The sequence below is a fragment of the Dipodomys spectabilis genome, unplaced genomic scaffold (assembly GCF_019054845.1).
Source record: "Dipodomys spectabilis isolate Male_0828 unplaced genomic scaffold, ASM1905484v1 ptg000004l, whole genome shotgun sequence".
Classification (NCBI taxonomy): domain Eukaryota; kingdom Metazoa; phylum Chordata; class Mammalia; order Rodentia; family Heteromyidae; genus Dipodomys; species Dipodomys spectabilis.
Genome location: NW_024870681.1, coordinates 7,347,743 through 7,370,978, shown reverse-complemented (window position 1 = coordinate 7,370,978; position 23,236 = coordinate 7,347,743). Strand labels below are relative to the sequence as shown.

The 23,236-nt window shown below is 40.9% G+C and overlaps 1 protein-coding gene across 13 annotated transcripts in view; it reads right to left on the bottom strand.

Annotated features, from left to right (window-relative positions):
• Positions 1–602: 602 nt before the first annotated feature.
• The window catches only part of Synrg (synergin gamma), a 63,582-nt gene continuing 40,948 nt past the window's right edge, over positions 603–23,236 (bottom strand). For 5 of the 13 annotated variants that reach the window (XM_042691355.1, XM_042691363.1, XM_042691404.1 and 2 more), the window contains 8 exons: positions 14,927–15,517; positions 13,099–13,262; positions 12,233–12,286; positions 11,657–11,753; positions 10,656–10,804; positions 3,570–3,680; positions 3,192–3,227; positions 603–1,287 (listed from right to left, as the gene is read on the bottom strand). In XM_042691355.1, the coding sequence (XP_042547289.1) occupies positions 1,156–1,287; positions 3,192–3,227; positions 3,570–3,680; positions 10,656–10,804; positions 11,657–11,753; positions 12,233–12,286; positions 13,099–13,262; positions 14,927–15,517 (1,334 nt within the window). In that variant the 3' untranslated portion in view covers positions 603–1,155. The remainder of the gene's footprint in view (positions 1,288–3,191; positions 3,228–3,569; positions 3,681–10,655; positions 10,805–11,656; positions 11,754–12,232; positions 12,287–13,098; positions 13,263–14,926; positions 15,518–23,236) is intronic. The other 8 variants (XM_042691372.1, XM_042691429.1, XM_042691445.1 and 5 more) reach the window with 5 other exon arrangements.

Genomic DNA, 23,236 nt, shown 5'->3' with positions numbered 1-23,236 from the left:
TGGCTGTTGGTCTCCTGATTTTATGCATTCAGTTTAAATGACAAAGAAAATTCTTACATCAGAAAAAAAAATGAGACTTTTCCTTCTAAAATTCAGTGATACTGCTGAACAACGACAAGTATCTGTCACTAACAGGCACACATGTAGGCCAGGAGCTCCACTTTTTCCACCTGAGTTCACGTTCACATCTCTCCCATGGGTACTGTAAAAGCTAGCAGTCCCAGTCTTTACCATCATTTTTGGAAGCTTGGAGAGAGGCCACTGCAGAGAGTTCATTCCACAGCCTTTCCAGGTCTTATCTGGAAAAAATGCCATGCTTTGTACCAGTCCTTGCAAAGTAGAGGCAAGGGAGGTTTTCAGTGGAGGTTCCAAAGGGGAAGAACAGTCATACTGATACACAAGCTCTGAAAGGCTGTTCCAAAACATTGTTCTCCACTACCCAGAGGCCCAGGTGCAGCATGGGAAAGTCTTGATTGCTGACACTTTCAGGAATGAAGACAAGGGCCAGACCAGAGGTTTAAGGGTGACAGCAGATGGCAGATGTGTCCTCACTGCCTGTCACTGTCCTGTGGAGTCAGGTTTGTAACAAAGCAAAGAGTCAGTTTAATCACCATTTCCCCTTTTATTCATTTCAAACATACTCAGTGAAATGCAGAGAAATGCATTCTACTTCACAGGACTTAAGACTTCAGATAAAAATAAGCACTGGCTCCAAACAGTCTTGCCAAATTGCAGTCCTCCAAAAAGAATCTATTTTTCTTCAAATGTCAATCCTTCACAGTCTCAAAACTGCAGCAGCAAATTATTCCTTAAAACTGGTCCATATTTTACAGCATCTTAAGAGGGTTAGAGCTTTGTGAGTCCTAAAAAGAAAACAAGCCTAGAAAGAATTGAACAAACTTTGGTGCTACCTGTAGTTTGGGCAGGACAGCTTCACCTCAAATCCCACGATGGGCAGTGGGGATTAGCAGGTCACCTGGCCTGCCACTGTGTCCTCCGCTCCACTCTCCTGGGGAATTCTTCATGCAGACTTTTGGAAGTGAACTTCACAGTCCTTGCATTCTGTTTATTGGTCCCTGTCAGTCACCAACAAAGGGTGTGACAGAAAAAACCCCACAAAAGATAAAACAAGCTGGTGCCTCACAGAAGAGCTTTTCAGAGCAAATCAGGTAGGATGAGGCCAGGAGGCTTTGGTTCAACACAGTTGATCCAGAAGTTGGCACAGCTGGCGTGATACTGGTGTCCTCCATAGGCCAGCTTGAAACTGTCTGTTTCTGAGTTGAAAGCCTGCCGGAAATAGACAGAGATGTGGGGCAAATCAGGCCTTTTCTGAATCTAAGAGCTTGTCAGCAACTAACACATAACACCTCTCCAGGTATCACAGAGGCTGAGCTCTGAATGACACACACACACAAAAGCTGAACAGGTAGCTATAGAAATTCAAGTGAGAAAGTTTCCACTGCTAATTAAAGGTATATAAAAATAATTATCAAACAACCTACTTTCAGCAAAAGGTGGCCAAATCTTTCATAGAAAAGGCAGAGGAGATTGTGGAGAAAAACCGAGAGAATATGATATGGAAAACTAAAATAGTCAAGAGGTCAGAAATGGTGGTGCATGCCTGTGATCCCAGATACTCGGGAGGCAGAGATCAGGAGGACTGCAGACTTATGCAGTTGGAAGTCAGCCTGGGCAAAAAAGTTAGCAAGACTCCATATCTCAACCAATAATTCAAGGGGGGTTTTCATGTTGGTATTCTCATCTAAGCATGATATGAAGGATGGAGGTTTGTAAATCAGGCCAACTCAAGCAAAAGTGTAAAACCCTATTAAAAAATACCTAAAGCAAAAGGACTAGAGGTGTGGCTCAAGTGGTAGAGCACCAGCCTAGCAAGCTCAAGGAAGCTATGAGTTCCCTCCCTAGTAATACCCCCCAAAATGAAAGTAAAGTCTGATACCAGTAATTCACATCTGTATTCCTAGCTACTGGGCAGAAAGTCCATGAGAACCTATGAGAACCTATCTCAAGTGGTGGTGTGGGCCTGTCATCCCAGCTACCTGGGAGGCTAAAATGGAAGGGTTGTGGGTCAGGGCTAGCCTGGGCCAAAAAAATGTTATGAAATTCCAAAAATGTTCACTGAAAAAACTGGGCATGGTGGTCTGTTCCTGTCATCCCAGCTACGACAGGAAACAAACAGGAAGACTATGGTCCTGGTCAGCCACGGGAAAAGGTGAGACCATGCCTCAAAAATAACTAGAGGAAGCCGGGCGCTGGTGGCTCACGCCTGTAATCCTAGCTACTCAGGAGGCTGAGATCTGAGGATCGCGGTTCAAAGCCAGCCCGGGCAGGAAAGACCGTGAGACTCCTATCTCCAATAAACCACCAGAAAACCGGAAGTGGCGCTGTAGCTCAAGTGGTAGAGCGCCGGCCTCGAGCTGAAGAGCTGAGGGACAGCGCCCAGGCCCAGAGTTCAAGCCCCACGACCGACAAAAAAAAAAAAAAAAAAAAAAAACTAGAGGAGTGGCTCAAGTGGTAGAGTGCCTGCCTAGCAAGCATAAGGCCTTGGGTTCAACTTCCAGTGCCACAAATAATTAAATAGCCAAGAGCTGTGGATAACTCGTTCCACACTGTGCTGAAGGCTGCTTATTTATTATCATATATTGTCTCTCCAATTTCTGAGACTGGCTCCAGTCTTATTATGACAAAGAAATGATAAGACAGGAAACAATTACAACAACTCTTGAAACGTGACAAGTGAATCAACACCACACCACATTATCTGCAGTTTCAGTTGCTACACTCAGTCAGGTAATGTCCTGCAATTTGTGTTCTAGAACACTACCAGTAAAGAAGTCAAGCTTGGAACCCCAAAGAATTTGCTTTGTCTCTGATGGGCTAAATCCTGAGGGACTCTGGTCTCATTCCATATCACTACAATGTCTTCCAGTAGCTGCTTACTCTTTTCTGAGGTCATGGCAGAGAAAGAGCCGTAACACCAGAAGCAATGATGAAACACAAGCAAACAGACCAGACAGACATGTTAGCGGATCCAATCTAATGCTATGGGACAAGAATGAGTCAGTGGAGGATTCATGATTGGCACGGTCCAGGATGGCAACAGAATCATTTGCTTGCCTTCCACACTCAAAATTAAGATGGAGACGCTAAGATAATGTGTAACTGATTCATACTTTTTTAGGATGTCCTTCAGCAGGCTTCTCTTCTTTCTGAAATAATGTTGAAATCATAGGTCAAAAAAAAAAAGTTCCCCAAAACAGGGCATCTAGCTTCAAATAAATCTTTGGGGGTTTAACCTTTTTCTCCCACCCCTGTGCCTGGGGTCCTAGAGGTACAGCACGAAGTACTTAGGAAGCGCAGAACCACACCAGGAGCTCAACAGCTGCCCAGTGTCCTCTAAAAAGACTGAATCTGTTTGGCAGCATTCTGGCCATTCTCAGATCCCCACCTGTAATCACAAACCTTGCAGTGTCAAGTGGGTTTCACTTGGGATTGTTCCTCAAGTCATGCTAGGGACACAGTCATCTGCTGAAGGAATGGCTCTGACTTACCCGGCTCCTTGAATCCACGTTTAAGAGGCACACCCCACAAGCAAGTTCCTGAGCATTTTTAATCCCAGGCCGCAGCATACAGGAGGAAAAATCCAGCGAATTTTCATCGGGCTATGAGGATGAAAGGTACACAGTCAAGAACCAGCATTTCCAGGGCTGCTTGCTTTACTCCCTCAATAGTCACCAGGTGTGGGAGCAAATTAAGTCAGTGCCACAATACAATAGCTTAATTTTGTACATGTTTGCCAAGTACCTGCCATGTGCTTTGTGGTAACCCACAATCACCCACGTGGTACTGTCCACTCCAGGTGGACAAGGATCTGTGAAGTTGGGGCCTGGGCTGTCTTTAATAATACTGAGATAACCCCGGATAATGACAAAATTCTCCCTAAGGTAATGGCTACATTTCCTATGGTTATTGTAAGTTGATCCACTAGGGATAACCAAAATGTTTTTGAGCAACAAAGCAAAACTATAGTATGTATTTGTATTTTTCTCCCTAAGGGATAGGAAAACGCTTCTTTTTTTTTTTTTATTCTCTTTCTTTCTTTCTTTTTCTTTTTTTTTGTCAGTTGTGGGGCCTGGGTGCTGTCCTGAGTTCTTCAGCTCAAGGTGAGTGTTCTACCACTTGAGCCACAGCACCACTTCTAGTTTTCTGGTGGTTTTATTGGAGATAAGAGTCTCATGAGTTGGGCACCGGTGGCTCATGCCTATAATCCTAGCTACTCAGGAGGCTGAGATCTGAGGATCATGGTTCAAAGCCAGCCTGGGCAGGAAAGTCTGTGAGACTTTTATCTCCAATAAACCAATAGAAAACCCGAAGTGGCACTGTAGCTCAAGCGGTAGAGCGCTCACCTTGAGCTGAAGAGCACAGGGACAGCACCCAAGCCTAGAGTTCAAGCCCCACGACCAACAACAATAACAACAAAAAAAGGCTCATGGACTTTCCTGACTGGGCTGGCTTTGAATTGTGATCCTCAGATCTCAGCCTCCTGAGTAGTTGGATTTACAGGCGTGAGCCACTGGCACCAGGCTGGAAAAGCTTCTTCTTAAATTATGTGGATTGGGCTGGGAAGGTGGCTTAGTGGTAGAGTGCTTGCCTTGCATGCATGAGGCCCTGGGTTCAATTCCTCAGCACCACAGAAAATGAAGCAAGTGGCGCTGTGGCTCAAGTGGTAGAGTGCTAGCCTTAAGCTGAAGAGCTGAGGGATAGTGCCCAAGCCCAGAGTTCAGTTCAGGCCCCAGCATGGACCAAAAAAAAGAAAAAAAGAAATTATGTGGATTATGTAAGATGTTTTTCTATCCCTTTCTAATTTGAAATAACAAATCATAAAGAATCTCCACAAAGTTTTCTTCAACCAGAGCTGGGGTAGGAAAGTGTGATTCAGTTCTATACAAGCGGGCACTGGCTTGGGCGATGGAAGTAAATGCAATGCACACTATATTAGCTTAGTCCAAGGATAATTATTTTCCCCTCTCTTTTTCACTGCAATCATGGAACTCTGGTCATATGCAAAAGAGGCTGGTACTACCACTTATTTACTAGTTCTGTTGTCTGTAAAATGGTAACAGTATCCCTCACCCTAGCTTCCTCCCTCAGTTAGTGGTGGAACTCTCAGGGCAATAGGACATGTGTTCTGGAAACAACAAAATAGTCTATGTAATTACTTGCTTTGAGAGAAAAACTCTAACAAGCTTTACAAAGAGGTTAAAAACATATTATCACCTCTGTAATCTACATCATAGACATTCATAAGTCAGGACTATTTGAGAAATAGAATCTAAAAAACTCTGAATCACGAAATCAGTAAATTAATAAAGCCTTTGAATATCTGTTTACCAAAGGCATAATGAGAGCAAATGAAAAGGTCCTACTAGTATATCCAGTGAAAACCCTCAGAGTACATATTTTATCCTCTAAACAAATTCATCTTTCAAATGATAAAATTAACCTTCCTCAGTACATATGGATAAGCTGGGGATTATTGTAGTGTATAACAGAATTTGACACCACTCATTGGCCACAACTGTATCAAAATGTACACATTCTACAGATTACTGCAAAGTCACCATCTACTTTAATTGGCAGGTATCTTATGTATTTAGTAAAGATGAATATTTATATTAAACACCATGTGCTTACACAAATTAAGTCCTACAGTCAGATGGAGCTACATAATCCTGAATCTTGAGCCAGTAATAAACTTCTAAGTAGTATTCAAGAAAATCATTATTAAGAAAGAGTTTGGTGGTACTTAGCATTTTTTAAAATCAACACTCACATTCTCCTTTCCTAAATAAATGGTAGCACAGACTTCTCTTCTCTCCTAAATTAGGCATAGCTAGGTAAATTGCAATGAAACAGACCATGTGCTCTAAATCACATGCATCACCACTGAAAGGATGCCTTTAACACCAGCGTGCCATCTGTCATGTTGCCTTGACCTTCTGTGGTGGCCAACTACACTCAACGTGGTACAGGTTCTGTCATCTCTGGTCACCAAGTGAAAAGGCCATGGTATAGAGCCAATCCTACTTGAGAGGCACCTACAGTATAAGCAAGAAAGCAAGCTGAGCTGTTGTGTACTGCTAAGATTAGAGGGCATGTTTGTTACCACCACAAAACTTTATCTAGCATGTCAGATATAAAGAGTGACCTAGACACCAGTTCCACAAGCAATCCTAGACTTTTCCTGTTGGCTTGGTTACAATGTTTTGCATAATACTCTGAAATTGCTGTGGTAACAAATTAGCACAGATCCTTTTAGAGCTAAGAGCTAAGAAGCTGAAATGAACTGACTGGCAGGGCTGCACTCCCAGCAGGGTATCCCTCCCTTCCTCTTCTCCCTCCCTTCACATCACTCTGGCTTACTCTTACCACCTGCCCTGCTCTTGTAAGACTGATGTTCAAAGTCAGCCTGAGCAGAGTCCATGAGACTCTTTTCTTCAATTAATCACCAAGAAGCTGAAAGTATAACTGTGTTTCAAGTGGTAGAATGCTAGCCTTGGGCAAAAAAAAAATCTCAGGAACAGTGCTCCGATAGGCCCTGAGTTCAAGGAAAAGGATCAGCACATGCTTGTACACTCATATGCACATGTGTAAGCGCGCGCACGTACAAACACACACACACACACAAAAGCCACAGCAATAGGAAATAACTTCACTGAAATTCACTGCTATTTCTCAATGAAAGGAATCAGAAAAGAATTCGTATGACATTGAAGGTAAGTAACAATGGAATCAAAGAGCCTGTGGGATCTCCAGTTGGCTGGGTCTGGAGAAAAAGTCTTTTCTATCAGATTTTGTAAGGCAAGCATTGATCAGGTTTCCTTCTATCCTTCTCCTCATCCCAAACTGAATTCTTTGTTTCAGATCTACAGAACTTCAATCCATACTCAGGAGATAAAGGCTTAGGTAACAATTTACTCAGGGGGGCAGACCGTCAGAGCATCCCATCTTATACAATAGACTTTTCCCCTAGAGAGCAGGTTGCTTCAGGGTCTTTGTGCCCAGAGGGGTCCATGCTTCTGCCACAAGAGGGGGTTTCAGGCAAAGGGAGGGTTAGTGGGAAAGAGCTGCATAAAACCTCTTTGCCTATGTAACATCCAACTCAAGTAAATATTAAGAGACCACAACTCGGAGTTTAGGACTTCGTACCTTGCTTTCCTTCATCCAAGCATCCCTACTGTAGTGCATACCATAACTGGAGCTTTCCTCCTAGAGGAAGATAATGCAGATTCTGTGTGTGTGTGTGTGTGTGTGTGTGTACAGGCCATGTACTGATTGCTAAGCACACATTCTACTGAGTTCCACTCCAGCCCCCATGCAGCCATGCAGCCACTGTTTAAAGGGAACAGTCTTATGGATTCTCCATTAAGAAAGAACAAGACGGTGAGTGCCAGTAGCTCATGCCTATAATCCTAGCTACTCAGGAGGCTGAGATCTGAGGATCATGGTTCAAAGCCAGCCCAGGCAGGAAAGTCCGTGAGACTCTTATCTCCAATAAACCACTAGAAAACCAGAGGTGTCAGTGGCTCCAGTGTTAGAGTGTTTGCCTTAAGCTGAAGAGCACAGGGACAGCGCCCAGGCCCAGAGTTTAAGCCCCACCATGGACCAAAAAAAAAAAAAAAAAAAAAAGAACAAGCCTTTTCTAGGACCTCGAAAGTTAAAAATAACATAGTGGGGAAAAGTGTAAATTTTAAAACAATGATGTGGATTCAGATGCCAGATCTCAATTTAGGTCTTTTTATTTTCTCTGAGCTCCTGATTTCTTCAATTGTAAAAAAACAAAGAAAATACTGCTGACCTCACAGCTTGTTACTGCATTAAATGAGAATGAATACAAGGAAGAGAGCAGATGCTAAGTGCAAAACTAATGGAAACTATTGATACCAGGAGGGGTCACATACTGAAGAAGTCAAGGAGGGGCTGGGAAGGTGGCTCAGTGGTAGGGCGCTTGCCTTGCATGCCTGAGGCCCTGGGTTCGATTCCGCAGCACCAAATAAGCAAAATGAAAAAAGCCGGAAGTGGCACTATGGCTCAAGTGGTAGAGCGCTAGCCTTGAGTTGAAGAGCTGAGGGACAGCACCCAGGCCCAGAGTTCAGGCCTCACGACCGGACCCAAAAAAAAAAAAAAGAAGTCAAGGAGCCTCACAGTGACAATGTGGTCCATTGAGGACACATTTACCATGAAGTGGTGGGATGAAGGGGTCAAAGCTTCCTATACAACCTCAGTCAGGCCTCTCTGTAGGAACCAGCTTCTTGCTGTGGGCTTCTTTCCCACAGTCACTGTGGTTTATACAATTTTGTTACAACTCACCTACACAGGTGTTGGATTGTATGTCATTTATCTTTATGTAGCTATTTTGATATGTTACATAGAAAGGCTTCTTTAGGACAAGTCTCGCCTTATACTTCTGTGTAATATATGCCATTCTTCAGGCAGTGTGCAATTCAAGTTTGTTTTACAGACTTGAGGATCTATCTGCCTGTCAAGAAGAAATGAATGATACAATAAAGAAAAACATCTGAACAGAGTGATTATTTTTCTGTCGCAGTTAACAATGTGAAAAGCAATTGTAATTGGAAGAACAGAGGTAATTTAGAGAAATAAATATGCAGTGGTGTTCATGTACAATTTGCAGTGCATTCTACCACTGTAGGGTTGTAGGTAATTAATCTCTGAACCCTCACTTGGTGTCTTTTTTTTTTTTTTGCTGGTCCTAAGGCTCAAAGTCTGGGCCTGGGTGCTGTCCCTGAGCTCCTTTTTCTCAAAGCTAGCACTCTACCACTTGAGTCGCAGTACCACTTCCAGCTTTTTCTGTGACTTAATTGGAGATAAGAGTGTCATAGACTTTTCTTCCCTGGCTGGCATTGAACCATGACGCTCAGATCTCAGCCTCCTGAGTAGCTAGGATTACAGGTGTGAGCCACCACCACCTGGCTGAGATTTGAGGATCATGGTTTGAAGACATCTTGGGCAGAAAAGTCTCCATAAGACTTATCTCCGAATTAATCACTCAAAGACATGAAATGGAGCTGTGACTCAAAGTAGTAGAGTGCTAGCCTTGAACAAAAAGAGATCAGGGACAGCAACAAGGCTCTGAGTTCAAGCCCCACAACTAAGCAAAAAGAAAGAAAGAAAGAAAAAAACAGTCAAGCCTATTTCATTATATTTTCTTTCTTTGCCAGTCCTCAGGCTTGAACTAAGGGCCTGGGTAGTGTCCCTGAGCTTCTTTTGCTCAAGGCTAGCACTCTACCACTTGAGCCACAGTGTACCTTCCAGCTTTTTCTGTTTATGTGGTACTGAGGAATCAAACCCAGGGCTTCATGCATGCTAGGCAAGCACTCTACCACTAAGCCACATTCGCAACCCTCATTATATTTTCCAACTACTGTTAATATGTGGAAATGCTATGAATTTTTGCCAAACAGTACATTTAACCTGTTGAATTCAGATTTGCAAAGAATTTCATATTGCCAAATAAACATAATTTTAACACTTCAAAGTCTACATTCCATTTATTATTATATTGGCCAATTAATTTTTCTAAAAATAATTATCTAAACTGTGTGATTTGGGGGCCACAAATTAAAAAATGGTGGGCTGGGAATGTGGCTTAGTGGTAGAGTGCTTGCCTCGCATGCATGAAGCCCTGGGTTTGATTCCTCAGTACCACATAAACAGAAAAAGCCAGTGGTGGCACTGTGGCTCAAGTGGTAGAGCACTAGCCTTGAGCAAAAGAAGCTCAGGGACAGTGCCCAGGCCCTGAGTTCAAGCCCCAGGACTGTCCAAAAATAAATAAATAAATAAATAAATAAAAATGGTTTAAAAGAATGAAATAAATTTGAGAAATTACTTAAATTCTTTAAGAACTTAATATTGCAAAGTAGAAGCAATGTAACAACAGAGGGAAGATTTGCTGTTTGAGGCAGGTTGTTGCGACTGCTACAAATCCTACTGCCTGTTTCAGAGCAGTGAGAACTTCGTACCACAGAGCTGCAGTCCTGTTCAGATGGGTTATGTAGTTAAATGTAAAAAAGAAAAGAAAGAACAGTATTTATTCCTGATGTGGGAAGAATATAAATTTCTGACTTGTGAAAAAGGATATCATTATGACTAATAGGTATGGATATACCAACATACAAATTCTACTTAATATAATATACAGGAGGAGAAAAACAACTGGTGAAAGTTAATAACTTCCCTGACAACTTCTCTTTGAGAAACCTACTAGAGGGAAAGACAGACACCTCATTTCCTGGTAGATATCTGGGAAGCAGCAGAACTGTGCCTGTTTGAGCAGGAGAAAAGGAACTCAAATCAATGCTTTTTTTTTTTTTTTTTAAACTTGCATGTCTGTTGAAGGATGTAGGGTAAATGTGCTATACTCTTATTTTATAAGTTTGGTGGGTTTTGCAAGCTCTCTAGAAGCCAGCTTAGCATGTCACCTTCCTCCTTTAACCAAACAGGATCCTGGAAGTATCATCATCATCTGACAAGTGCCATCATAGGAATGTAGCCCCAGGTTCACAAGTTAGGTTTCTGGAAAGAAAAACCACTGCTGCATTGTCTAACGTGCTTACTGTGAGAGTGGCAAGTGACATGAAGCCGATTAAGTTATTCCAGACTTTATCGATGTCCTTTAGCAGCTGCTGGAGTTTCTCACTGCACACTGCAGTGGCTTTGATCCCCAGCTCCACACGTTTGGTTACTCGGTATACTTCTACCACTCCTGCCAGGTGAGAGGACAGAGGTTAGGTGCTGGAGTATGCAAAGAGCGAAGAGCAGGACTAAGCAACTTAGTTGCTTGCAGGTGTCTCTCAGAAGGAAATAGCCATAACAGAAGTGAACATACCTATTCTTTGGAGTCAGCACATCTGTCAATGCTGCCATATGACCTTTAGTTAACAGCAGATACTCTAGGGCTAGGATGTTTGGGCTCAAATCTTACTAGGTTCTACCCCTTACTAGCCATGTAAATCATGGGAATCTCCTTTTCAGTTGCCTCATCTGTAATGTTGTGATATTAATAGTACCTCTTTACAAAATGGCTGAAAAGATTAAATGTGCTAATAATGTAAAAAGGCCATGGGCTTGAACTCTGGGCCTAGGCGCTGGTCCTGAGCTCTTCAGCTCAAGGAGGGTGCTCTACCACTTGAGCCACAGTGCCATGTCCAGTTTTCTGGTGGTTAATTGGAGATAAAGAATCTCATAGACTTTCCTGCCTAGGCTGGCTTTGAACCATGATCGTCAGATCTCAGCCTCCTGAGTAGCTAAGATTACAGGCATAAGCCACTGGTGCCCAGCCAGGCTCCATCTTTTAAGAGTTTCTACTACCTCATAATAGTGCTAAGCCTTGAATACCTGGGTCTTTGGAGGACGTTCTATATATAAACCATAGCTCCTTGTTTAGGACTTAGGATTTATGTCAAATAAGGTCTTGTTTGTGACTTACGTATCTTATGTACAGATGCAAATGCTTAGTAAAATTGTATACAACTTGAGAGCTAGCTCAAAATACTTTTTCAGTAAAACTTGATAATAATACAAAGCAGCATAATTCAATAAATATAAACAAACATACCTAATAAATATTCCATGCCTTGAGCTGACTGAATAACTTCTGTACAAACAGCACTACTGCTAATTCCATTTAAGGTGTCATTTGCCTTCTTAATGACCTATAAGAAATGAAATCACATTCCCTTATATAGAAAGTTCATTGCAAATCAATTTCCAATTACTAGAAAATCCAACCAAAAAAAGCAAGGAAATGTGAAAAACTATGACTGATGCTTATACTGAAACAAAGCTGAGAATTTAGTTTTAACCTTAAAGAAACTAGCTGCCACTTCTTTGCAACTGAAAAGATAGAGGTTCTAAAGAACCTACTTTAAGGACTATTTTTATTTAGGTATAGATAATACTATTGTCTTGTTACTTCTCAAACACCCTGACTGAAGAGGAAAGTGTTGACAAATAAGTCAAACTTTGCTGTTGTAAGTATGAAAGAATCCTTATTTGAGATGAATAATTTTCACGTTGTTCAGGGCCATGACTCCCATCTAGCTTTGCCTCTGTCCATTCAAAAGAACCAAAGAGAGGACACAACAATGCAAGAGAGCACTTACATGGGTGTAACACCAAAGTACATACTCACATCCAGAGCACTCCCCAGGCATCTCTGCCACTCATATGCATATCTCTCATTTTCCTGTGGATTGTATACAAAGACCTGGGTTAAATGGGCAACCCTTGGATCCTCTACTTATGACTTTGTCAATAAAGAGATGGAAGGCTCCTTTTTATTGAAAGCCTTGTCATAAAAGTAGTTGATTGTTCTGAACCCAGTGATCATTATTTAAAATTAATAATTAGTGTTTCTAAGCACATGGCAAATGAGCCTGAAGGACATGTTTTATAGCAGCTTTCCTTTGCCAATGCTACCTTGCTATTTCCATCAGTAGCCTTTCTTTATAGGCAATCACCTGGAGGTATGCAGTCAAATCACTGGCTGATGTCAAATCACTGGCTTCCCACTCCTAGCTATAATGTCTGTGCAAATGTGTGTATGGCTAATAGGAGTGAGGAAATGAAATTTAAGTGTGCTGGCTACAGGAGGAAGAGAGCATGGAACCAAGATGTAGCAAAGAGAAACAAAATATCTTGAACATTGCCCCTTTCTCCTTTATTTTGATGTTTTAACATTCAGCTGTATGACAATCAACCACTTGAGCCACACTGCCAGCTTTTTCTGAGTAGTTTATTGGAGATAAGAATCTCATGGACTTTCCTGTCCAAGCTGGCTTTGAACCATGATTCTCAGATCTCAGCCTCCTAAGTAGCTAGGATTACAGGTGTGAGCCACTGGTGCCTGGCTCTCTGTTATTCTATATTTTACATCTGGCACCTTGTGTCATTCTCTTGATCATTTCCTCAGGTGAAATTTCAAAACATTTATTCCTGGGGTCCTCAAGACTCAGCTGGTCTTCTATCTGATCCCCTGTAGAAAAGAACTCTACTCACCTCTACCTCTCCAGTTAGATCTTTGTACTTGTCACGGATGACAGGTAGAGCAGGCTTCTCACTCAGAGTGTTGGAACGGTCTCTGAAAGGCTGCTCCAGGGCTGGAGAAGGTGAGGACCGGTTTATTTCTTTATCACCGAGGCTCAGACTCCTCTTGTGTGATCCTGGGAGGAGGGTTGATAAAAGCAAAGGTTCTGATTACTCAGCTTAGCTCCAGCAGAGGCTCCTGCTTACACAATTCTTCCCCCCCCTCCCCCGCCTTTTTTTTTTTTTCAGACAGTATGTCACGAACCATTTAGAAACAATCCTTATTCATTCTAGGAAACTCCTTATTCACTCTAGGAAACTTCTCGATGAATCCTTTCTATTGCTTTCCCTTGCTTAGTGTCCCTACCTTTAATTTTTCCTACTATTCCTCTCTTATCTAGCTCAATTGTTCTATTATTCTAAGAGCAAAAACACTGAAGCAACAGTTGTGTTGCTTTCCTACTCATTAGTTTATGGATTTGTACCTGAACTCTTCATACTTTCTCAATCCAACTGAAGTCCCATGAACTCTTCTGTCAGGATGAGATTAAAGTAAATTCAAATGTTCTTAGAGGCAGGCAAGAAAAGCAATGAAAAAGTAGGCCAGCTGGAGATAGAATTAGTAGAGACCATGTCCCATTTCTAGGGGTGTTCTACTCAGCTCTTATTAAGACATGAGAAGGCAGTTCTAGTGTTGCAAGATAGTGTGACTCTTTTTTTTTAAAGCTAGAAATCCACATTAGACAATTTATAATTTTTAAGTATGAACAATTATCTCACATTTTATGCATCAGTTGAAACAGACCTGTAGGATGAATACAGACCTCAGCCACCACATTGCAGCCTCTGGAATAAAAGATACTATAACCAGGGAAAGAGAGCAGTCTTAATTTGCCCACAAGAAGATCAAATCTATTTTTTAGCTTTTTTTTTTTTTTGGTGGGGGGTGTTAGGGATGGAAGCTAGGCCTTGTTCATACTAGGTAAGTAAGTACTTTACCAATGATCTATACCCCAGACTACTCTCTGGGTATTTTATTTTATTTTATTTTTTTATTTTTTGGTCCGGTCGTGGGGCCTGAACTCTGGGCCTGGGCGCTGTCCCTCAGCTCTTCAGCTCAAGGTTAGCACTCTACCACTGGAGCCACAGCGCCACTTCCGGTTTTTTTCTTTTTTGCTTATGTGGTGCTGCGGAATGGAACCCAGGGCCTCAGGCATGCAAGGCAAGCGCTCTACCACTGAGCCACCTTCTCAGCCCCTCTCTGGCTATTTTAAATAGTATACCTCTAAGCTAATGAACAACAACTACATGCTCTGTTTAGTCCGTGTCCTGTTTGTGTTTAATTCAAAATGTGACTAAGGGATACTGATTTGACTTCCATTTCAGGGAAGCCTTTATTAGAGCAATATGCAATTGGCCCCGATTTCAGAAGCTGGAAAGAAGATATATTTCCTGCTAAACCAAGAACCAACTTAAGAAAGAAGATCTAAGCTGGTTGCTGGCAGCTCATGCCTATCATCCTAGCTACTGAGGAGGTTGAGATCTGAGGATTGTGGTTTGAAGCCAGCCTGGGCAGGAAAGTCCATGAGATTCTTATTTTCAATAAGCTACTCAGAAAAAGCTGGAAGTGGCACTGTGGCTCACATAGTAGAGCACTAGCCTTGAGAATAAAAGAAACTCAGGGCCAGTGCCCAGGCCTTGAGTTCAAGCTCCAGGACTGGCACCAAAAAAAGAAAGAAAGAATATCTAACAACTCAGTGGAATACATCCACAGCAGTAAAATCTACTTGTAGCTACTCACCTTGAACAGAAAGGTCAAAGGTTGCAAGCTCACTTTTGATCATTTCTTCACTGGATTTCACTTTGCCTTGTGAAGTGGCTACTAAAAAGTCAAATTTGCTGATCTTCGGCTTTTCACTCTGAAACTCTCCAAAGTCATCTGAACATTCTTTGGGAGTTTCATGAGAGGTGGCACTGGACGCTGGGCTTGGGCATGTAGCCTCTTGGCTCTGTTCAACTACAGGCAGATCCTGTCTAGCAAAATCTTTGTAGTCCCCACTTTCATACTCCTTTTGTTCACTGGTCTGAGGAATCATATCTTTAAAACTGGTAAAAGCTGGAAAGGGAGTCTCAGGAAGAGCATCTTCACTTGTAAAAGTCGTTACTTTGGAGAGAGATGTCATGGTGATGTTTTCAGAACTGCCAAACGATGTCTCTTTCTTTAGAAGAACTGAGGCTGCTGAGGATCCACTTCCTGCTGAGAGGACAAATGGAGAGAGTTTTCTGCCCTGAGATGTGTCATCCCTGTCTGACCAGTCACTGCTCGTAAGTGTGCTCACTGCAAGATTGCTACCGTAGCTCCCAAAAGCAGCATATTTTAAGTCCTCTATATCTGAAAGGGAAATAAGACCCCAAAATTAGAGGCAAGCTCACAATTTCGGCAAAATCCCCTAAATTCTGCAGAAGCAAAAATGCCTAGCACATTCTATTAGCTTTATGTCATGTTGGAGTAACAGAATTTAGAGTGTGTACTAAAACTAATAGAGTTGGGTTATAATGCTTGATCTTAAGAAAAACAAAAAGAACTGGGCACTGGTGGCTCATGCTATAATCCTAGCTACTCAGCAGACTAAGATCTGAGGATTGTGGTTCAAAGCCAGCCGAGGCAGGAAAGTCTATGAGACTCTTATCTTCAATTAACTACCAGAAAACTGAAAGTAGTGCTCTGGCTCAAAGTGGTAGAGTCTAGCTTTGAGCAAAAAGAGCTCAGGACCGCACCCAAGCCCTGAGTTCAAGCCCCATGACCAACAAACAAACAGACAACCCCCCCCCCCAAAAAAAATAAAAAAACCTCAATACATTGGCCTTGAGTCTGCATAGATGTTTGGTTACAAAGACTCATTTTCTATTTAAAAATTACTAAAAGAGACACAAGGTTCATCTAGTGATGTATATACTGTTTGATGGAAGATTAAGATGATTTAATGAACTGTCCCCTTATAAACTCTTGACTTCGTTTAAAAAAGTTCTTTAAAGCATGGTCATATGAAATGTACAAGACTAATTAAGAGTTGACAGTTTATCATATCTAAAATAAAAACAATGTCATTTAACTTGTATAAATTATTAACTCCTATCTCAGGTAAAGCCAAATATGAGATTTTTATTTAATCAATTACTTACCTAGTTGCTATTTTGGTCAATTTGGACGTCATACTGCTGAGATGGAATGTGAAGAGAGGAAAATCAGTCTAATCTACTTTAGTCCTTAAAAAACAGAACCAAAAGTCTGAGTCCTGTGGAGCTCCTGTTTTTGCTTCAACTATGTATCTCCCATGCCCATTCATAAATAAAAGGGAAAGAAGTAGAAAGCAGAAATGTTGGGGTAGAGGACTCATTATACAATGCATTCTTAATACATGTTTCAACAATAAATTTAAAGAGGTAGCATGAAACAGCAGTAAGAATGTGGGTTTCTAGTGCAGATAAAACCAAATTCAACTCTGCTGCTTACTTAACTTGTGGGACACTAGAGAATTTACCTCCCATTTCTTAACCTTGGTTTTGCTCATGTGTATAATGAGGGCAAGACCATGGGCTAGAATGGCTGTGTTAGGATGATCAACTGTGGTCTGTGTGTGAAAGGCCAGGAGGGTCAGGTGGAAGAACATAACATCTAGGAGTTGTAATCTTTATAGTTTAAAATGGAATGCATTTTTGTGCCTGTACTGAGACTTGAACTCAGAGCCTGGGTGCTCTACCATTTAAACCACAGCTCCACTTCTAGTTTTTTGATGGCTATTTGGAGATAAAAAGCCTCTTGGATTTGTCTGCCTACACCGGCTTCAAACTGTGATCTTCATATCTTAACCTCCTGAGTAGTTAGGATTACAAGCCTAAACCACTGGCACCTGGCTTAAAATGGAATTATTTTAAAGTAAAACTAAAAACCCAACTCAACATTTTAGTGGTATTACTAGAAGAAAAGTTTCTAGCTTTTTCAAAAGGTAAAACCAGCTGAAACTGAACAGGACTGGTGTGGAGGAGTTCCCTTCATGATATTGCAGTTCATCTGGTTGGGCTGATAGGAGGTATTTATTTCATTTCAGTCATTGATTACAAGGCAAGACAGCCAAATGTCCCCAACAAGCACCTTCATACATGATTTACAAGGAAAATGTTCAAAAGTTTTATAACCCAGGCTTTCTTAAGTCAAAATGTGAACTAACTAACATTAGGTTATATTTCTTTCTTTCATGGCAATGCTGCATAATTTATGAGATACACAGGCTTGTAACATATAGCTCCTCAACAATAAATCTCTTTCTCTAAGCTTCCTTAGGAAAAGGGTACTAATAATTAAAATGCTACAAGAATCCAACCAGTGAAAAGCAAGTTATCTTTCACTGCATGATGGTATAGTTTAAAGTTCTATACTACAGGGGGCTGGGAAGGTGGCTTAGTGGTAGAGTGCTTGCCTTGCATGCCTGAGACCCTGGGTTCGATTCCTCAGCACCACATAAGCAAAAAGAAAAAAGCCGGAAGTGGTGCTGTGGCTCAAGTGGTAGAGCTCTACCCTTGAGCTGAAGAGCTGAGGGACAGCACCCAGGCCCAGAGTTCAGGCCTCACAACCGGACCCCCCCCAAAAAAAATTCTATACTACCAATTGTACCTTCAAACATGGTTTATTAAGCAGAAGGAAAAAGAGACTCAGGTGAAAATTTTGCTTAATAAATGAACCAAGCCTTCAGATAAGATGTTTTCCTAGTCTCTTGCTATATTGTTTCCTTCTTCTACTTAAAGGGATCAGAAGGTGCCCAAAGTCAAATGAAGCAATACATAAGACTAGTCTTCAAAGGGCACATTAGGAAGAATGTTTCACAATACAGATGTTTTTATTATTAGATTCTACCAGAAAGCTCTTTGGGGAAGCTATATTAGAAAGTGTTTTCAGACACACCTACAAAAGGTAGCAATTTTCCTAGGGACCAAACATAAATTTAATAAAATGATAACTCCAGTTCAAATATTGCAACCAAGTTACTATGGTAATAGAAAGATCATTCTGTACAATTATGCAACAGAAAGCTTTTTACAAAAACTTAGAATTCAGTGAAAGTATAAGAAATAAGGGCTACCTTAGTTGAAGCATTTTTACATATTTTTTAATTATTAAGAAATTGATTTTTACGTATTTTTATAATTACAAAGGTCTTTAGTGAAAGTTACTTTTATTAAAGTTGATGCACATATACATTTTGCCTTCTGGAACAACTCGTAGAAATGAACAAAAAACCAAATCAAAGACTATAACGTGAAACATTTAATACTTTCTTTTTTTTCTAAATGAAGAGTAAACATACAAGAATCACTGAAATCAAACTTTTGACTTTTATATTCACTTTTGCTTATTTACTGGCTACTACAGGGTCAAAAATACTTAAGAGTATATCCTTTGAACACATTAAATACTAAACCTGATGTTATATAGGTAATGTAAGACAGAATGCTTATGTAAAATGCTTAAAGCTTAGTTTTTATAAACAGTGTAACTATAGAGTATTTTCTAGCATAACAAATACTTGTAAAAAATGTAGTGCATCAGTTCATTAAAGGTATGCTTAAAGCAAGAAAATCTCTTATGGTGAATAAATGCAGTCATGGCATTCATTATACACTATTTGGAAAATGGAACTTGTGGGCAAGGACAGGAGGGGGAAACTGGGAGAAAGTAAAGGAATGGTGATATTGTACAAAAAAATGAAATGTACTTATTTACCTGACTTGTTAAATGGTAATCCCTCTACACAACATTGTAATAACAAAATTATGTTTTAAAAAATCCCTTCTTTTCTCTTTTTACAATTCTATACTTGTTAAACAGCCCATATATATAAAGACAAATATCTATTTATATTTGTATAATGGTATTAAAATGTTATAGATTTTGTAAGACTCATCACATTAATGATAAAGACTGTAGACTAAAATGATATGGAATAACCCATACTTTATTTTGTAATAACTGAAGTTAACTATAGATGGGCTGTCAATCTGAAAGCTGAATTCTGAACATTGCAAGAGAAAAAGAAAATAGAAAATGCAATAAAATGAACAGAGAATTACAACTACATTTCCAATTCCAGTGGAGAATTCCTAGGCCATGCAAAGCTAGACTGCAATTGCACACAGATAACACATCAAATTGTGTGCTTTAATACATGTACTTGTTTACAGCCAGGAAAGTCCTACTACAAAGGGCAAAGGAATCAACTGTATAACCTGCTTTCCATTGTAGATCTCAAATCAAGGAAGGGATTTATTTCTCATGTTGGAAGCAACCTTATCAGTCTCTACCATAACCCATGCCAAAATTCCTTTTGAATGGATATAAATAAAAAATTTCCAAGCATTTGAGTTGCTGCTATGGAACACAGAAGGCCCTACCCATTTCCATGGCCATGTTCTAAAGCTGACAGTGCGCGTGCGCACTCCCACACACACACATACAGTCTGCTGGCTTTTGAGGAAAAGACTTAGAAGAATGGAAATAAATGTGCAAATTCTACTATTTTCAAGTGTTTTATAACAGTAGGTGTTCACTGGACCAAGGCAAAAATGTCTTTTAATTTCCTATATTGATTTAACCTAGACTTTATTTACCAAAGCAAGCCATGTCAGATCGTCTTCATCCTCAGCCCTATTATTACTACCTTAGAGAATAAACAGCCCTATTATTACTACCCTAGAGAATAAGGTCTCAAATACTTTTACAGGTGATGCTTAAGAAAGCAGTAACAAAATGATGATCACAGTGTAAGTGAAAGATGCTATGTTTTTTTTTGTTTTGTTTTGTTTGGTTTGGTGGTCATGGGGCTTGAACTCTGGGCTTGGGCACTGTCCTTCAGCTCTTCAGCTAAAGGTCAGTGCCCTATCACTTGAGCCACAGCACCACTTCTGGCTTTTTTCTGTTTATGTGGTGCTGAGGAATCGAACCCAGGGCCTCATGCACGCAAGGCAGGCACTCTACCACTGAGTCAACTTCCCAGGCCCAGATGCTATGGCTTTTAGGGGTATCATAATGTTTTTTTGTTTGTTTTGGTGCCGGTCCTAGGCCTTGAACACAGCGCCAGGGCACTGTTCCTAAGCTTCTTTTGCTCAAGGCCAGCGCTCTGCCACTTAAGCTTCAACTCCATATCCAGCTTTTCTGGGGGGTAGTTTACGGAGGCAGGAGTCTCACAGTCTTTTCTGTCCAGCCTGGCTTTGAATTGCGATTCTCAGATTTCAACCTCCCAAGTAGCTAGGATTATAGACCTGAACCACTGGTGCCTGGCAATAATGTTTTTATATAAGGCTAGGAAATGCTATGGTATAATCATCCTCCTTTGTATTTACTTTTGCAGTACTGGGGTTTGAAATCAGAAACTCCCACTTGATTGGTTTGCCTGCAAGAATGGCATTCTACCACTTGAACCACATCTACAGCCTTGCTTCCTGAGGGCTTTTTTGGAGCTGGAGTCTAAGTGAACTTTTCTGCCTGGCTCAGCCTCCTGATTAGCTAGGATTACAGGCATGAGCCACTGGTGCATGTTTCTTCTAATGTTTTCTAAATTTCACAGAAACTTTTCATCCTTCATTTATACACACTCCCATATGCTATAGTTTAAGTTACATCCACATTCTAAGCTCCCGCATGTTTCTGTTTAAATTCAATTAAAAAAAAAAAGAAAGTGGCAATTCTATGAGTATTTTAAGTCAGAGGAAGCTAGAAGGCCAAAGACAGTGGCCCATCCATAGTCTTCAATAGGTCAACAACATTATGCAAAGAAGCACAGAAGATGAAAATTTCTTTTGAGGCCATTTGGTTGTGCAACAAATAGGGTAGTACAAAAAGAATTCCTATGTATGTGACCCTCTTATACTCTCACTTTACTGAGCCTACATTTTTTTTTTTCTGTGTGTGTCGCTTGTGGGGCTTGAACTCTGGGTCTGGGCACTGTCCCTCAGCTCTTCAGCTCAAGGCAAGCACTCTACTAGTTGAGCCACAGTGCCTCTTCTGGTTTTCTGGTGGTTAATTGGAGATAAAGAGTCTCATAGACTTTTCTGCTGGGGCTGCTTTGAACCATGATCCTCAGATCTCAGCTTCCTGTGTAGCTAGGATTACAGGCATGAACCACCAGCACCCTGCTGAGCCAACATTTTTCTAAAACAGGATATTGGAAGTATTCAAATGAGGGACCTGAAAGGTGGCTACAGTGGCAGAGTTTCTGCTTTGCAAGCATAAAGCCTTGATTCAATCATCAGTACTGCCAATAAACAAAACAAAAAGCACTTGAATGAAGTGGCGACATGGTTCAAGTGTAGAACACCAGCCTGATAAATGGGAGGTCCTCAATTCATTATCACCAAAAGAAAAAATATTCAAATTATATAAAAACAAAAAGCTATGGGGCTGAGAAAGTGGCGCAGTGGCAGAGTGCTTGCCTTGCATGCATGAGGCTCTGGGTTCGATTCCTCAGCACCGCATAAGCAGAAAAAGCCAGAAGTGGCACTGTGGCTCAAAGTGGTAGAGCGCTAGCCTTGAGCTGAAGAGCTGAGGGACAGCGCCCAGGCCCAGAGTTCAGGCCCCACGACCGGCAAAACAAAAACAAAAAGCTAGAACTGCAGCTCAGTAATAAATAAAATGGTTTGTCTGAAAGTTAGCTCAATGGCAGAACCCTTATGTTCATTTGCTACTTCTAACAATCAGCAGGGATTTGAACATGACTGATGACTGAAGACCATAAATACATTTGTGTAATTTCTCAAGTATTGATATAGAAGCCAAGTATTAGCCCATCATATCTTACTTAGCATGCAGAAAATAAAACAGTATGTTTGTTTGAACCTATAGCACAGAATTCAAGTCTTCTAATGGCAATCTGCCCTGTGGAGGTTCAAATGTGTTTGTGACTTTAACTAGTATCACTATCCCACAATACTGTGAAATTTGTGAAATTTATGTAATCACTTAAACTCAATAAAAAATTATTAAAAAAATTCAAGTCTTGGGGGCTGGGAAGGTGGCTCAGTGGTAGAGTGCTTGCCTTGCATGCATGAGGCCCTGGGTTTGATTCCACAGCACTACATAAGCAGAAAAAAGCCAGAAGTGGGGCTGTGGCTCGAGTGGTAGGGCGCTAGCCTTGAGCTGAAGAGCTGAGGGACAGAGCCCAGGCCGAGTTCAGGACCATGACCGACAAAAAAATAAATAAATTCAAGTCTTCACTGCAAAAAAGTTTTTTCTATATTATTGTATTATTAAAACTCATGTCTGTAAACCTAGCTACTCAGGTGGCTGAAATCTGAGGATGGCAGTTTGAAGCCAGCCCAGGCAGCAAAGTGTAAAACTCTTATCTCCAATTAACCATCAAAACCTCCAGAAATGGAGCTGTGGATCAAGTGATAAGGAGCTAGACCTTGAACAAAAAAATCTCAGGGACAGAACCCAGGCCTGAGCTTAAGCCACAGGATCAGTATAAAAAACAACAACAAATAAAAAACAACAACAACAAACTTTCCTAAAAAGTAATGTTACATTGGGCACTAGTGGCTCATACCTGCAATCCTAGCAACTCAGGAGGCTAAGATCTGAGGATCATGGTTCAAAGCCAGCCGAGGCAGCAAAGCCCATGAGACTCTTATCTTTAATAAACCATCAGAAAACTGGAAGTGGTGCTGTGACTCAAGTGATAGACTCTAGCCTTGAGCTGAAAAGCTGAGGGACAGCGCCCAGGTCCAGAGTTCAAGCCCCACAACTGACAAAAAAAAAAAGTAATGTTACTTAAGAAATGATGCTCCATTTGAATGTGTGTGTAGTTATTAGCAATTAGATAGGCTCCGAAAGGAGTTAAAATAAAATAAAAAGTTAAAATAAAGTCCCTGATGAACTTTCTAGCGTTAGAGAATTCCATTGGCAAAGGAATTCCTCAGTCAAAGCCACTGTGAGACTGGCTGTATACACAGCATGAAAAACTCCTAAACTAATTCAGCAGATATTATCACTAGATGGAAGCTACACTGAGACCTTTTTCTTCCAAATTTGTTGGTAGCACATACCATAATTAAAATGTAA